The sequence below is a fragment of the Emericellopsis atlantica genome (assembly GCF_019669845.1).
Source record: "Emericellopsis atlantica unplaced genomic scaffold F5Z01scaffold_12, whole genome shotgun sequence".
Lineage (NCBI taxonomy): Eukaryota > Fungi > Ascomycota > Sordariomycetes > Hypocreales > Bionectriaceae > Emericellopsis > Emericellopsis atlantica.
In genome coordinates, this window is record NW_025764714.1 from 472,635 (window position 1) to 485,842 (window position 13,208).

General features: G+C 54.4%; 3 protein-coding genes across 3 annotated transcripts; 2 read left to right on the forward strand and 1 right to left on the reverse strand.

Annotated features, from left to right (window-relative positions):
* Positions 1–251: 251 nt before the first annotated feature.
* Positions 252–1,917, forward strand: F5Z01DRAFT_91753 (methyltransferase). The gene is made up of 4 exons (XM_046267213.1): positions 252–730; positions 801–830; positions 995–1,205; positions 1,271–1,917. Exons 1-4 carry the CDS (start codon positions 358–360, stop codon positions 1,743–1,745), a joined length of 1,089 nt encoding a protein of 362 aa, XP_046118657.1. The 5' UTR covers positions 252–357; the 3' UTR covers positions 1,746–1,917.
* A 6,648-nt stretch (positions 1,918–8,565) lies between these two features.
* F5Z01DRAFT_91840 (uncharacterized protein) lies at positions 8,566–10,201 on the forward strand. The gene has a single exon (XM_046267214.1). The coding sequence runs from the start codon at positions 8,848–8,850 to the stop codon at positions 10,096–10,098; it is 1,251 nt and encodes a 416-aa protein (XP_046118658.1). The 5' UTR covers positions 8,566–8,847; the 3' UTR covers positions 10,099–10,201.
* A 561-nt stretch (positions 10,202–10,762) lies between these two features.
* F5Z01DRAFT_743128 (general substrate transporter) lies at positions 10,763–12,736 on the reverse strand (the record flags this gene model as incomplete). Its single annotated transcript, XM_046266887.1, is given in 5 exon segments — positions 10,763–11,000; positions 11,020–11,924; positions 11,988–12,518; positions 12,591–12,664; positions 12,720–12,736. 5 exon segments carry the CDS (start codon positions 12,734–12,736, stop codon positions 10,968–10,970), a joined length of 1,560 nt encoding a protein of 519 aa, XP_046118659.1. The 3' UTR covers positions 10,763–10,967.
* Between the last annotated feature and the right edge of the window lie 472 nt (positions 12,737–13,208).

Here is a 13,208-nt window from a genome sequence, read left to right on the forward strand (position 1 = left end):
CCACCACCCCTGCTCCTCCACAATGCAGGGTCGTTGCGGTCTGCGAGTGCGACTCCAAGTAATCCAGGCGTTCGGATGGCACCGCACCCAATAAAGTGGTGCGATGTGGTCCCGGTCTCGCAAGCCACCAGCAAAACTCTCTCATATCATGGCCCAGTCGCTCACTTTTTCTTGGCCACGGTAACGTAACTTGAGATTATCAGTCCAGTACCCCCTCGGTGCTCCCACGCAACTCTCGTGGCCAGCAAGTAATGGACCGCGCCTCACAGCCTGCTCCAGGCCTCCCCCCATCTCGACCCGCGCTCTGCCCAATCGCACACCCAGCCTTTTTTTTCCTTCATTCACACGAGGGCGGCCATGGACGACCGTTGCAGCGCAGCGCCTTGCTACGAAGGACCCCCAACGCCGTCCTCGACGAGTGGCACGGCCATTGCGGTGGGGACCTCGAGCGACGCGGCGATCATCCAGAGCATCGAAAAGGGCGACTTGGCCAACGTCGAGGACAGCGACGACACCCACAGCCTCACCGACAGCATCCGTCAGCACATTGTCGACGGCGGTCTGCGGTACCATGCGTACCGCGCGGGCAAGTACTGCTTCCCCAACGACGACAATGAGCAATCGCGCGAAAATCTCAAGCACACGCTCACCGTCCACCTGTGCGATGGCGAGTACTTTTTCGCCCCGGTGCACGAGGCATTGGAGGATGGTGCCATGGTCCTGGACTTGGGTGCGTGTTCAAGTGTCTACTGTCACGACGGAGTACCTTTTGTGGAAAAGCCACTGACAATATCGCGCAGGAACGGGCACGGGGCAATGGTGCATCGATGGTACGTCGTCGCGATCTTCAAGTTGTCACGTTGTTTCAAGATTGAATGATGATCTGGCCCCCACCCACCCGAGATGCTGGGACCGACCGGACCCTGGCAGCCCGACCCAGACAGTCGGGCCCAGGAATTATTATTAGTAGGACAATGAACCTGACTTCTCCCAGTGGCCGATCGCTACCCCGACTCCGAGTTGCACGGTATGGATCTCTCGCCCATCCAGCCGGATTGGGTCCCCGAAAATGTGCAATTCCTCGTCGATGACATTGAGCACGAGGCTGGCTGGACGTATCCCGAGAACCACTTTGATTTCATCCACATGCGACACACGTTGCATTCCGTCCAGAACCGATCCGAGCTCTGGGAGCGTGTGTACTCGTGAGTCCAAGCACGGCCCTATCCGCGACCCCGACCGGCCAACTGACAATGCCATTATCGACCAGCCATTTGAAACCTGGCGGCTGGTTTGAGCTCCAAGAATTTGAGTATGCCGCAGCCTGCGACGACGATTCATGTCCCGACCCTTATCCCTGGAGGCAATTCTGTGACTACCTCGGCGAGGCCATGGCCAAGCTTGGCTCCGACATGAATGGTATCCTCTCGGCTGAGCACGAAATGAGAGCGGCCGGCTTGCAGAAGATACACGTCAAACTCTCCAAATGCCCCGTCGGGCCCTGGGCCAAGAAGAAGAAGCTGCAGGAGTGCGGTCACATCCTGCGCGACGTCGTCCTCATGGGGCTCAACGGCCTCGCGCGCAGACCATTCCGCGACGGGCTCCATTGGACACCAGCCCAGATTGAGCTTCACCTGGTCGACGTGCGCAAGGCCATCACGGCCGAGCACAATGGACTGCTCGTGCATCACGCCTACTTCCCCTTTCGCGCGATATACGGCCGCAAACCCCTGGACGTTGCATGACGGGGAGTTGGAGACGGCGCGGATTTACGATTTACGACTGTTCTACTGCATCTCATGGGAACTAGCATAGCATTGCATTTGAATTATTTGACTCAGGTTGGTCCAGTCTACTGCTGTAGCTCGTTAATCCCAATATCACGGGTGAGGCAGCGCAGCGTCAACTCAATCGAGAGCCTATTGTCTCGTAAAGTATCCCGTGCGGAAGCTTAATGTTTTTTTTTTTTTCCATAGTTTCAACGCTTTTATTGCAAACTGTGTTTTCGTGTGCGAGTAAATTAAGGTTAGACTTTAAGCTGACTTGGGGTCCTTCTCATGTATAAGAGGATTGTCTTTCAAGCTCGAGATGCCACTGCGCATCTGGCAGCGTCCATATTACAACAAAACACTTTTCCCTCTGTCTATACCCGTGTATCACCACTACAGAGCAAGCGTGCATCTTTTGACTATCTGGACAATGTCTCATCCACAATACATGTACACGCTGCTGTCTTCTCGCGGCCAGATGGGCAACGGTGGCACCTGGTTCATGGTCGAGGTCAACGGGCGGTCCTTCATCTACAACTCTCTACAGCAGCCAGTCCTCTACCAGGAAACGCTCCGCAAAGCGTATCATCAAGAAAGGGCTCGCCAACGTGAAAGCCTTATCTGGAAGAGGATCGCGGAGGCTGTAGACGCTGTCCAGCCCGTTCAGTCGTTTGTTCCTCCATCCGCCCGACAGAGCGCCCAGCTGCCGGGGCCTTACAGCGAGGAGACCGTGATCCAGCTCCTTGAGTCCATCATCAGGAAGGAGCAGGAAGATAGCGCTTCGGAGGAGTCTAATGAATCTTCTGGCTCGGGAGGTGACTCCGATACGAGCCTGCACATAATCTAGACGACCACTTCAGTTGGCGAGGTAAGAGGAGTCCTCGCTTCACATACAGGCCACGTACCAATATCGTCCAGCCCCGAGGGCTCATGGAGGCAAGCACAAGGGCTACCACAACGACAATACTTAACGTCCCAAGGGCATCCATGGCAGCAGCAGCAGTGACGACGAACGAGCAGATTAAAGAAGATGAGCGATTTGGGTGTTCACCTCACACGACTCACGACAGCGTTGGTTTCTAGAGTTGGGCTATGATCAGCAATGTTTTAGAAGAGGGCGTGTCAGAAATCAGCTCTTGTAAAGAAAAAAAAAACCTATTATACTTCGACTATTTTTCCTTTTCTTTTTGCTATAGGTGTACATGTGAATACGACTTCTATCGAACAGGCTGTGACGACTCCTTTTAATTAATTCGATATCAAGAAAGAGGCAATGTGAGGCGTGCTAAGAAGAAAATTAATCCATCTTATTCAGATGGCAGCAGACCTTCCCGAATGCTGCCATAGCGAGCGTCGTGTTACTTTACGGAGTGTAACTACCCTGTACATGCACGGTTCACTAGCAATTCATGGACAGCCTGAAATCAGTCTTGGCACCCGTGAATAAAACACTCGTCCCAAGAAATGTGCGTGAGAACGATGCACGCTCAGGTGCACATGTGTTCCTTGTACGTGACGTCGCTACCATCGTCGTCGTCAACCAGAGGCTGCCTATAATTCCACATGGTAGTCGACATGACCATTCACAACATTCAAGTCACAGACTTGAGTCTTACTGGATCTGCTGAGAAAACAGTCGCTTTAATTGCACCCCTATCATGAGAAAAGGCACTGCACGGGCATGTGAATGAATGCACAAGTGGCAACAGTGTCCGTGAATCTAGTGACGAATAGGCTCCCTGTAGCAGCCAACGCGTCTCTCATTCGACGGGAATCCTGAGTCATGCCACCAACTGTTTCAGCTGTTCCCGTTTTCACCAGGCAGATTTACGATGGCACGGTAGCCGTGCTTGTGCGAAGCAAAAAGACAAGGCCCGATCGCCTCTACGTAAAAGTGTAGCCACTGAGCCATCACACATGTGGCGAGTGATGTCCAGCTGAAAGGCAAAAGCTCAGCCTAGATTCTGCATGGAAGCAACCAATGATGGGGGAAAGACATCCCCGGACATTTGAGTCATGATCGCGCGCTGCGGATTGGCAGGACTGTCCGCACCAGTCAGTGGACGTCGAGATAAAGTACAAGCCCGAGATCCCCGGTGACGCCGGCATTAGGGGCCCACCTGCGCCGGACTTCGGGTGGCGCAGCATCGGTGCCGAGTGCTTGGATGCCCGCACCGCCACACTCAACATCCCTGTCGCGTCTCTCGAGAGCTCTGAGACACTGATCGCGCGCGTCGCGTCCATGCATTTCAAGAAGAAAGAAAAGAACACCTCGCACTCAGGGCCATTCGCACAGTTTCATCTGAGCTGAGCCGTCGCACAAAATAGACAAAGACTAACACCTCACCAATAGGTTGTCTCACTCACATAATGGCACGGTCCCAGGCCATCATTGGCTTTGTCGCAGTGCGAGTCCTGCGCCAATAACAATTCACCATCGATTACGGATACTATTAGGGTACGTACGTACGCACATGTCAGCGAGAGACCGGTGCAGAGATGCTGCGCTCCCAAATTAGCCGAGAGGAACAGGCCAGCATGACTCTACTAATAATCATGCATGAACAGCGCAACCACATGAAGCATCATGATGTAGAAAATTTCTCAGAACCGATCTGGAGGGGCACGCTGCATGAGCACAGAGGGTCTTCTGCTCTGTTAACAATGTGTGCGCACGTCTGTCGTGTGCAGATGATGCCCGCCATGATGCACCTGGTGGTGTCCTCACATGGGTTGGGCACAGTCGCATGAGCACCACCTGCACAGGAGTTCTAGATGGCGGTCATGCCCTGTTGTAACTGCAGACTCTGTCATTTTGCATCACAAGAGGATGAGGAGAAGGGGAAATTCTTTTCGAGAAAGTCGCGCTCAAGAAGACGAGATAAGGCGAGGTCCAAACACAGTCCAGAGCGAGCGAGCGTACCGTCCGTTGGGCTGCAACGACGAGGTCGTGTTGGGCCGTCCTCCTAATTTACGGATGCCTGTTGCATTCTGATTGCCCTGACCGCGGCAGCCCTCTTTCGTCTGGTCCTAATAAAGGCACGGCTATTTATTACTCGAGCCTTGAGCGCATGGCATAGCTTCCACGCCCCCCCCTTCCAGTCTGACCCCTGCCCATGTCTATCCGGACGGACGTGCATTGCTGGCACTTTCTGCGAAACAAGACGCCCGATTCCCAACCAAATCTCCTACCATCGGGGTTGTGGGAATCGGTACGTCACCGCGCTGCCTGTTGCCCTAAGAAATGTTTCCTCGAGCTTGGCCCTTTGTTAAATAGAACGTTATTAGGCAGGATGTCTTGGACGAGGCAGTGCCCCCCTCTCCAGGGACCAGGGAGGTAAAGACGGAATTCCCATGTTGCATTGCAATCCCATCCTGAATAATAAAAGGCAAATAATGATGGGCTATCCGGCCCGACCACACGTTCCTTGGGACAAGGAGTCATGGAGCGCACATAGTTCTGAAAATTATTCAAAAAATAAATCTTCCCCGTTGCTGTCGTGATAGACCATTCGAAGAGTCGGTGAATATTACGTGCGTGCATACGCACAGTTACGTGATGCGAAGGCTCCAGTCGCTACTTCGGGGGTGTACAAGCAAGGGATCCTGGGGCGGAACCGACTCGAGCTTCGTGAAGGCTGAAGCTTGTACTTGACCGCTGGTGCTGTACAGCATCAGCGTCCAGTCTTCCACGGCAACGACATCTTTATTAAAGGACGGAGGCACAGCTGACAGGAGCCGTGAGTGGGCCACACTTAATCGGGTCTGGATTCTGGAGAAGGGGAGCACCAAAGGTTGCCAATCAGGAATGCAGACACCGTGCAGCCAGCGTCTAATTCGATGGCCAACATGCACTTTGGACAGCAATACAGCGCATCTTTCAGAAGATTGGGAGTTTGCACATGGTTTTCTCTGCCTCTGCCTTGTGGTGACTCACATGGTGTCGTGTTAGAGCAGAGGGGAAAATCCGGTTCAGACCGTCTTGCCAGAACACTGTTCTGTTGTTGTTCATCGTCCGGCAAATTGAGCCATGGCTCAAGCAAGAATGTGTGAAAATTTTTTCCATCCCCTTGAAGGACAAGGGGTATTATCTGTGGCCGGCAGCGCGGAAAGGCTGGTGCGTCCCAGGGATCGTCACGCCGGGCCTAAGACAGCAGGGGGTGGCTTTCTAGAAAAAGACCAGGGTTGGAGGCCTGGCCCACCAATGACAATTTCGTCCCCTACCAGTCGCCGAGATATACTGACTGGAAGGGCGTTTTGAATTGCCTAGGGTAGGGAGTGGTTCTGCAATGCGTACAAGATGTTGCCTGCCGCACAACATGTGGTAATTTCGGTGCGGACAAGGTGAAGCTGGCTATTATACCGGGCAGTCCTGCGGTGTGCTGGCCATTCCGCCGTGGGATTCGATGCTCTTGCGAAGTCCCTTGATGGCAGATTCTCAAATGGAAACGGAAAGACGAAACGTGCGTTGCACAGCACTCACGGTTCTGTGGCTGCAGATTGATCCTCTAGAAGGTTGGAAACCGTGAGAGTCTTGGTACATGTACCTTGTGTAAGCTGGCAAACACGCAGGCAAACAACCGAGCGACTAGGCCCCGCGCGACGCTCTGCTCGGCTCAATACTGAACAGCCTCAAACACGCGTTGGCCTTTGTCTATGAACGAGAGACAAGAGGGAGGCGATGCGTCGGAATGTTGAGGCTCGAATCTCAGAACATCTCAGAAATAATAATCAGACGAGGCTGTGGCAGGCTGGCAGCGAGACTCGACAAAGCCCGCCCCCCAATGACCCACAGATGACTGGAAAATATCCCATTTGCCAGCCTCGTCTGCGGCATGGCCCTTGCGCCTTTCGGGCAAGACGCTGTGGGCTTAGCATGGTGTCCACGCAGGCGTCCCGCAAGGGCCGCCACCTCCACCTCCGCCAGACGGCACGGTACGATGCGATGCGATGTGCTGCGATGCGGAGGTGGTGCATGAGCGCTGTTGCAGCAGTTCGCTCAATATTAGACTTCTTCCCACGATTCCTTTGCCATTTGACCTAATGCACCGTCGAGCAATGGACATTTGCACATCAGAATCGAGGCGTGGTGGTCGTCAGCCCTCCCCGTTTCCTTGCGCTCAAGGGAAAACCAGCGGCGTGCTGAACTGTGAGCTGCGAAACGGAGACGTTGAAACGGAGACGACTCGTTTCGCACAGCGCGCGAAACAGATCAAATGGAGGGTGGTGCATGTGATGGTGATCAAGCTCACGCGAAGGTGTGCTGAGACGTCCGTTATTGGAGCTTCAGAGGTTCCATGTTGTCAGCATGGCCGTTGGGGGATAGTGGGCGCTTATTTGTGAGAGGCAAACTGCCTATTTCGAGCTTGTGTCTCGAAGGGCCGTCGATGCTCCTTTTGGACTCGCAACTCTGTTCTTGTGGCGAAGGAGCGTGATTTGCTGCGGACGACTGACCCAAGCAAGTGATCGTCGTCATACTAAGCGACCACCAAGTCTGTGCAACGACTTCTTTGATTATCGGCGTGCACGACTTTGCGGACGCTGATTGCGTAGCTTTTAGCGACCGAGGTATGTGGCGTGCGTGACTGGCGTTACCCAACCACTCCATTTGTGATTGATGACTCGGAAGGCTTCAACATACGTGAGTCGATGGCGACAGCGGCGGGAGGAGCGATAATAATAGGCAAAAGCTGACATTTCGGGACGTTTTTTTCATCGTGGACCTCCGGGGCAGCGGTTGCCGTTCCGTAGACCAGTGGCCAGTCTATTCGCCTTCCTGTCCCAGTGAATTGGATTCGCTTCGTCAGTGGAGACGACAAGCTTTGCGACCAGGATCTTCGGTGACCAGCGTCACAGACTCACGCGCGACCAGGCTGGGGTCTCTGACTTAATGGCTCAGCTGGGCTCCGACATCGTCATGAAATTGTGAGTAATAATAAGACCTGAGGTTCTCGGTCTGATGAGGTGAGACCCGCTCGTAGTTTCGGTGAACCGAGCTTGCGTCAGGCGGAGGCCACAAGAGGCTCAGTCGTCACACCGGTGAGACAAAACACAGGAAGCTATTTGAGAGATGACTCCTAATAAAGACTGGCGTTAGCAACCTGCAGACCGAGGACTGGATCATGTACTCACCGAGAAGATAGCCTTATCCTTATAAATTAATTAATCACAAGTAATCACGGCTGGGCTTTGCTTTGTGACTGGACTCACTGGACTGCGGAGTGCGGACCGTAACTTCTCGCGCAGTCCAGCACTGTAGGCGCACATGCTGGTTGCTTCCAGCGCCGTGCGCGCAGTGACTAAGCGCCGCTGGACGTGAGTGATGTTAGGCTCACACCCACTTCGCACACAGGCAGCAGCAGCAAATTTCGCGGTTGCTTTCCTGGCGGCACCCCGGTCACCACTTGGCAAGCTGACCCCTGCTCATTCTCTGAGCCCCCCCTGTCCTCACTTTCCCTGCCTGAAGCAAAGGAGTCAACTGTGGCTACAGCGCGCACAAACAGACGGGACTTAGCCCCCTCCAGAATCCTGCGTCCAATATATATCTCGACGCACACCCACCACCAAACCAGCCTCTCGCTCCTCTTTCCCTTTTCTCCCACATTCGTTTGGGCTTTTGCACCAACAAACACTCACTACCACAAACTTTTGCATCGCGTCTCTTTAGAGCGTCGTTGTCGACGTTGAATCTCCACTACCGCTTATTGATTTGTTTGCTGGCCACCAACGTCCAGCACGCAAATCCACGTCTTCCTGGACGCCCCGAACAAGCAGAGCAATAGGCCAAGTCAACCTGGAGACAGGCCTCTTTCCGCTATTTCCTCTTTGATCTGGGGGAAACAACAGCAATATTGCGTCACATAGCCCTTGGTCATGTTTGCAGTACCACGGCACTTTATCAACCCATTCTCGACCGATCACATACCAGAGTGACAGGACTAAACCACACGACAACAAACGAGCAACGGAACAAACCGCATACGATCGACGACTTACACCAACCCGCGACGCGCTGGAGCGAGGAGTGTGAGGAAGTTGACTAGGAGACGCCAAGGGGACATTGACGGCAATCTATATCATGTACGGTTATCAATCACCAAGGACACCCGGATCGACACCGGACTACGAATACGACGACTGGGAGTTTGCGAGGATGAATTCGGCCACCCCAACGCCATCGCCTCGCCAGGGCTGGGTCGAGGCCCAGCGCACGCCGCAGCGCCCGTCAACCCGCATCGGCCACAGCCGTCACAGCAGCTACTCAGCCTCTGCCTTTAGCCCACGCCCGCCGCGGGATTCTCCACGATACAACAGTTCCGGGGAATATGCCACGGTTGATGTGAGTTTTGAAGATTTTCCATCGCGTGGACCTTCCAAGTCCTTCCACTATCGTTTCCCTTCAGAGGATATTCGGAGCTCCTTTGCCCATGTTCGGTCCTTTTCTCCCCAAGACGAATCCGAAGACGACGAGGTCATCGAGGCCCTGCGGCGCACCAATGTGTTGCCTGCCCAGTCGCGGTCTAGGAGTCGCAGATACACCAATACTTCTTCCGACTACGATAGGGTACGGTACACTGACCGCCGCCTCTTCTCACAGGAATCCCCCCTCTACAACGAGCCAGTTTACACACGGCACCCTGCCACCGAGGTGCCCCGTCCCATGGCGCAGACTCGCGCCCCGACGAGCCACTCGCACGCTCGGCGTGCCTCGGCAGCCATGGGACGCTCCGCTACGGCCCGGCCACAACAGCAGCCCCCCTCAAAGAGCGACCTGCGTGTGCACCGCGCTGCTACCCAACTCGATGCGGACCGACACCAGATCCCGGTTGGCTATTCACTCAAGAACTGGGATCCGCGGGAGGAGCCCATCCTCCTTTTGGGCAGCGTCTTTGACGCCAACTCACTGGGCAAATGGATTTACGACTGGGCTGTGTACAGCGTGGGGCCCCGCGCACCCATCGCCGAAATGGCTGGCGAACTCTGGCTGCTACTACTTGACCTGACCGAGAAGACCAACAAGTGTGTTGAGGAAGGCCTCAAGACACGAACCAAGGAGAGCAGGCAGATTGTGAACGACCAAATCGACGGCAGTGAACGCCTCATGAAGACCCTGCGCCTGTTGCTCAAGAACTGCGAGGCGCCCATGCTGAAAGCTGCCAGCAAGAAGAAGTCAGGTCTCGGCAAGAATGCCGGGACTGAGTTCGTGGACACCCTCTTTGGCCGTGACCGGGAACTTCCACGCGTCGAGAAGTTTATGCAGAAGGTGAGGACATGGAGCATCCGCTACGAAGCCAACGTGGCACCGCTCCTGCTCAACCCCACCAAATGATGAGGAGACACTATTCCAGGAATTTCTCTTCTCTTTCCTTTCCTTGTCTTCTCGACCGCGCGCTGCCCGTGGACCCGGACTAAACAGGACTTCCACTAAACCGGACGGAATGGCCACGCATACACGGACCTGTACAACTACTGCTTGCCGGAGTCTTTGCTTTCCTTGGATACCCCTCGTGTGTCTGGACAGACATTCGGATCCTCTACTTTTTCATTTCCTTTATTTTTTTCTGCGGCGGCGCGACTATTGTTTTGAAGACGTACATGGGCAACCTGTACCAAATGCCGGTGTGGTCAAGATTGGACTTGACTACCCTGGCTGGGATGTTTCGTACACCATCCCAACGGAGTTCCATTTTCTTTACTCTTGAGATACCCAGCATTCGTGGCGAGGTAGCGACGGAAGAAGAGTGAATGGGGGCGGCGAACGATTTCCTTTGTTTATCTGGTTATTTGTACTGGTTATTTGAAAAGCTTGGGCTGCTTTGCGTTCGGCTTCGGAAAAGCAATTAGATGGAGGATTATTAGATTTGCTTGGGAATACTTCGCGGTAATTACGGTCTATGCATTGATATGGATGGGCTTCTAGATAGTTTTGGATGCGCGCATGCGCTGGACGACATGGCGTACGCCATGGTGGGCTATTATTGATAGGCGAAATACACAGTTGAAACTTGGCAATCCACTGACACTGACTGAATGTGACAAAGCAATAATGATCTTGGTGCGGCGACGAAATGGTGACTTGGACTGGAGCAGGGCTCGACGTCAACTCCACGTTACTATTCCTAACTGCCAAGGTCTTTGCAACCCCAACTTAGGCAGCGTGCTCTAGATGGACATCCCCGCCCTTGACTAGAGATGAGCTCAGGGGACGAGCAGGATCGACCAGGCTGAGACCTGTTTCGGTATTCTCGACCGCTCTCTTGAAATGCCTTGGGGGCACCTTCATAGCATATAGCTCGTCCAGCTTCTCAAACGAAAGCCCCTTTGTCTCGGGAAATAGATACCAGCCGCCCACGCTGGCGATCAACCCAGTGCCCAAAAAGATAAAGCCGACCTTACCACCCAAGTTGCCGGCATCTGGGTTGATCATGTAGGGGACCGTGAACTGCATGATGAGTCCCCAAAGCGAGTTGGTGATGGTGATGAGACCTTGCGTAGCTGCTCTGAGTCGCATTGTCGCAATTTCTGAAGCCAGAACAAAGCCTGTAGCGCCAATCGAGAGCTGGTAGATGAGGGCCCAGATGTACAGCAAGGCCACGATGCCCCAACTCGCTCGAGCCTGGTTGGGGATGCACCCCAGAATACCGATGATGAGAAGCATGAAGCATAGTATAAACTGCGGGCCGACAATCAAGAAGCGGCGACCGTATATCTCTGTCAGGGGGAATGCGGCAGTACTCGCGAGGAGCATGACCACATACAAAGCGATCGAGGCCCCAAAATAGTCTTTGATGCCGATTAGGTCAAAAAAGTACGTCGCGTAGCCGATCACAAAGGTGGCGCCAATCATCTGCTGGGACGAGGCAGCAAAGATGGCGGTAAAGGTGCGCTTGCGGTTCTGTGCGTCGAAGCATTCGCTTTCTGCTTGTATGTTGATGCCGAGCACCTTCTTTGGGGACGACAGACCAGAGGTGCCGCCGTGCACGTCATTGGTGATACGAATCTCCTCTTCGAGGCGGTTGACCTCGATATCGTAGTACTCGGCTTCCTGGAAACCATAGATGCGACGAAGTGCTCTCTTGGCGTCGAGTGTACGGCCGCGACGGACAAGCCAGTAGGGTGACTCGGGGAAGAAGGGCCAAGCAGCCGTCAAGATGACTGTCGACACATGTCCATTAGCCTATGCAGACTGGGTGTGAAGAGCAGCAGGACGCGGCTTACGAGGAAAGATGTACATGGCGACGACCGGTAGCCACCATTGCCACAGACCGTCAATGTGACTACTTCCCTGGCTGACGACGACAATGGCGAATTGGCCAAACACGATGCTTGTGTTGAAGAAGCACAGGAAAAAGCCACGCAGTTCCGGACGGCACGTCTCCCCGATCCACAGTGGCGAGATGGTGAACATCATGCCAATGGCGATGCCGTTGACGCCCCGGCCTGCCAGGTGCATCCGCCAGTCTGGAGCAAGCTGCTGGAGGAGGACACCGGCCACCGAGATGAGCGATGCCGCGAGGACTCCCCACTTGCGTCCGAACCTCTCGAGCAACGGCGCAAAGATGAAGGTGGCGACGATTTCGGTGGCGGGCGCGATCGAGTTCCAGGCGGACAGGTAATGGGCGGGAATGAGGTAGCTGCCATCAGGCTGGAGCACGCCAAACCTCTCTCGAAAGGCGGGCAAGGCGGCAAGCTGACCGCCGGCGACAATGTCAAAGCCTTGCATGACAACACCCGAGGAGATCAAGAGAGCTATGGGCAACATTCAATGTCAGCGAGGGGCGGCGGACAGGGAGGGAGGGGGAAGAGGGAGTGATGGCTGACCCCATAGCGCAAAGCGCGACTGAGACTTGAGAATCTTCCATTTGTTGTCTGGATTGACAACAGAGTAGTCAACCCTGTGGGTTCCCGTTAGTGGTCGGAAGATCTGTGAGTGAGCAGAGGTAAACCAACCCGTGGATCAGAGTCATGCTGAACCTGAGAAGGTGAATGTCTGGTGGATTGATGCGGGAGATATGTGAGGGTGAGGTAGGGCTATGCAGAGAGCAGAGTGTTCCATCTCATGATAGAAGCGAAAGGAGAGATGCAATATTTATAAGTCAATGTACCTTGGACGACTCTCCAGTCCAGTTCTACGATCGAACCCGAAGAACTGGATGCCAGGAATCCGGGGTCTGGGGTCTGCACTCTGCCTCCAGATTTCCTGCCATGCAGGCATGCGTGCATGTCGGGGTTGGAGTCTTGGAGACCGGAGACCGTCGCGGACCTAGAGAGAGTTCCGCGATGGGTTGTCCACATAAACCAAGTTGTTGCTAACGAGCTGAACGCCACGGTGACTAGTGCTGCGAAGTGTCCCCGTTCTCGCGGAGCTTCGCCCAACCTCCGCGAAACCCTGCTTGATTCCCACTGAGATGGCATCAGCTAGTCCGGTTCGTACTGACG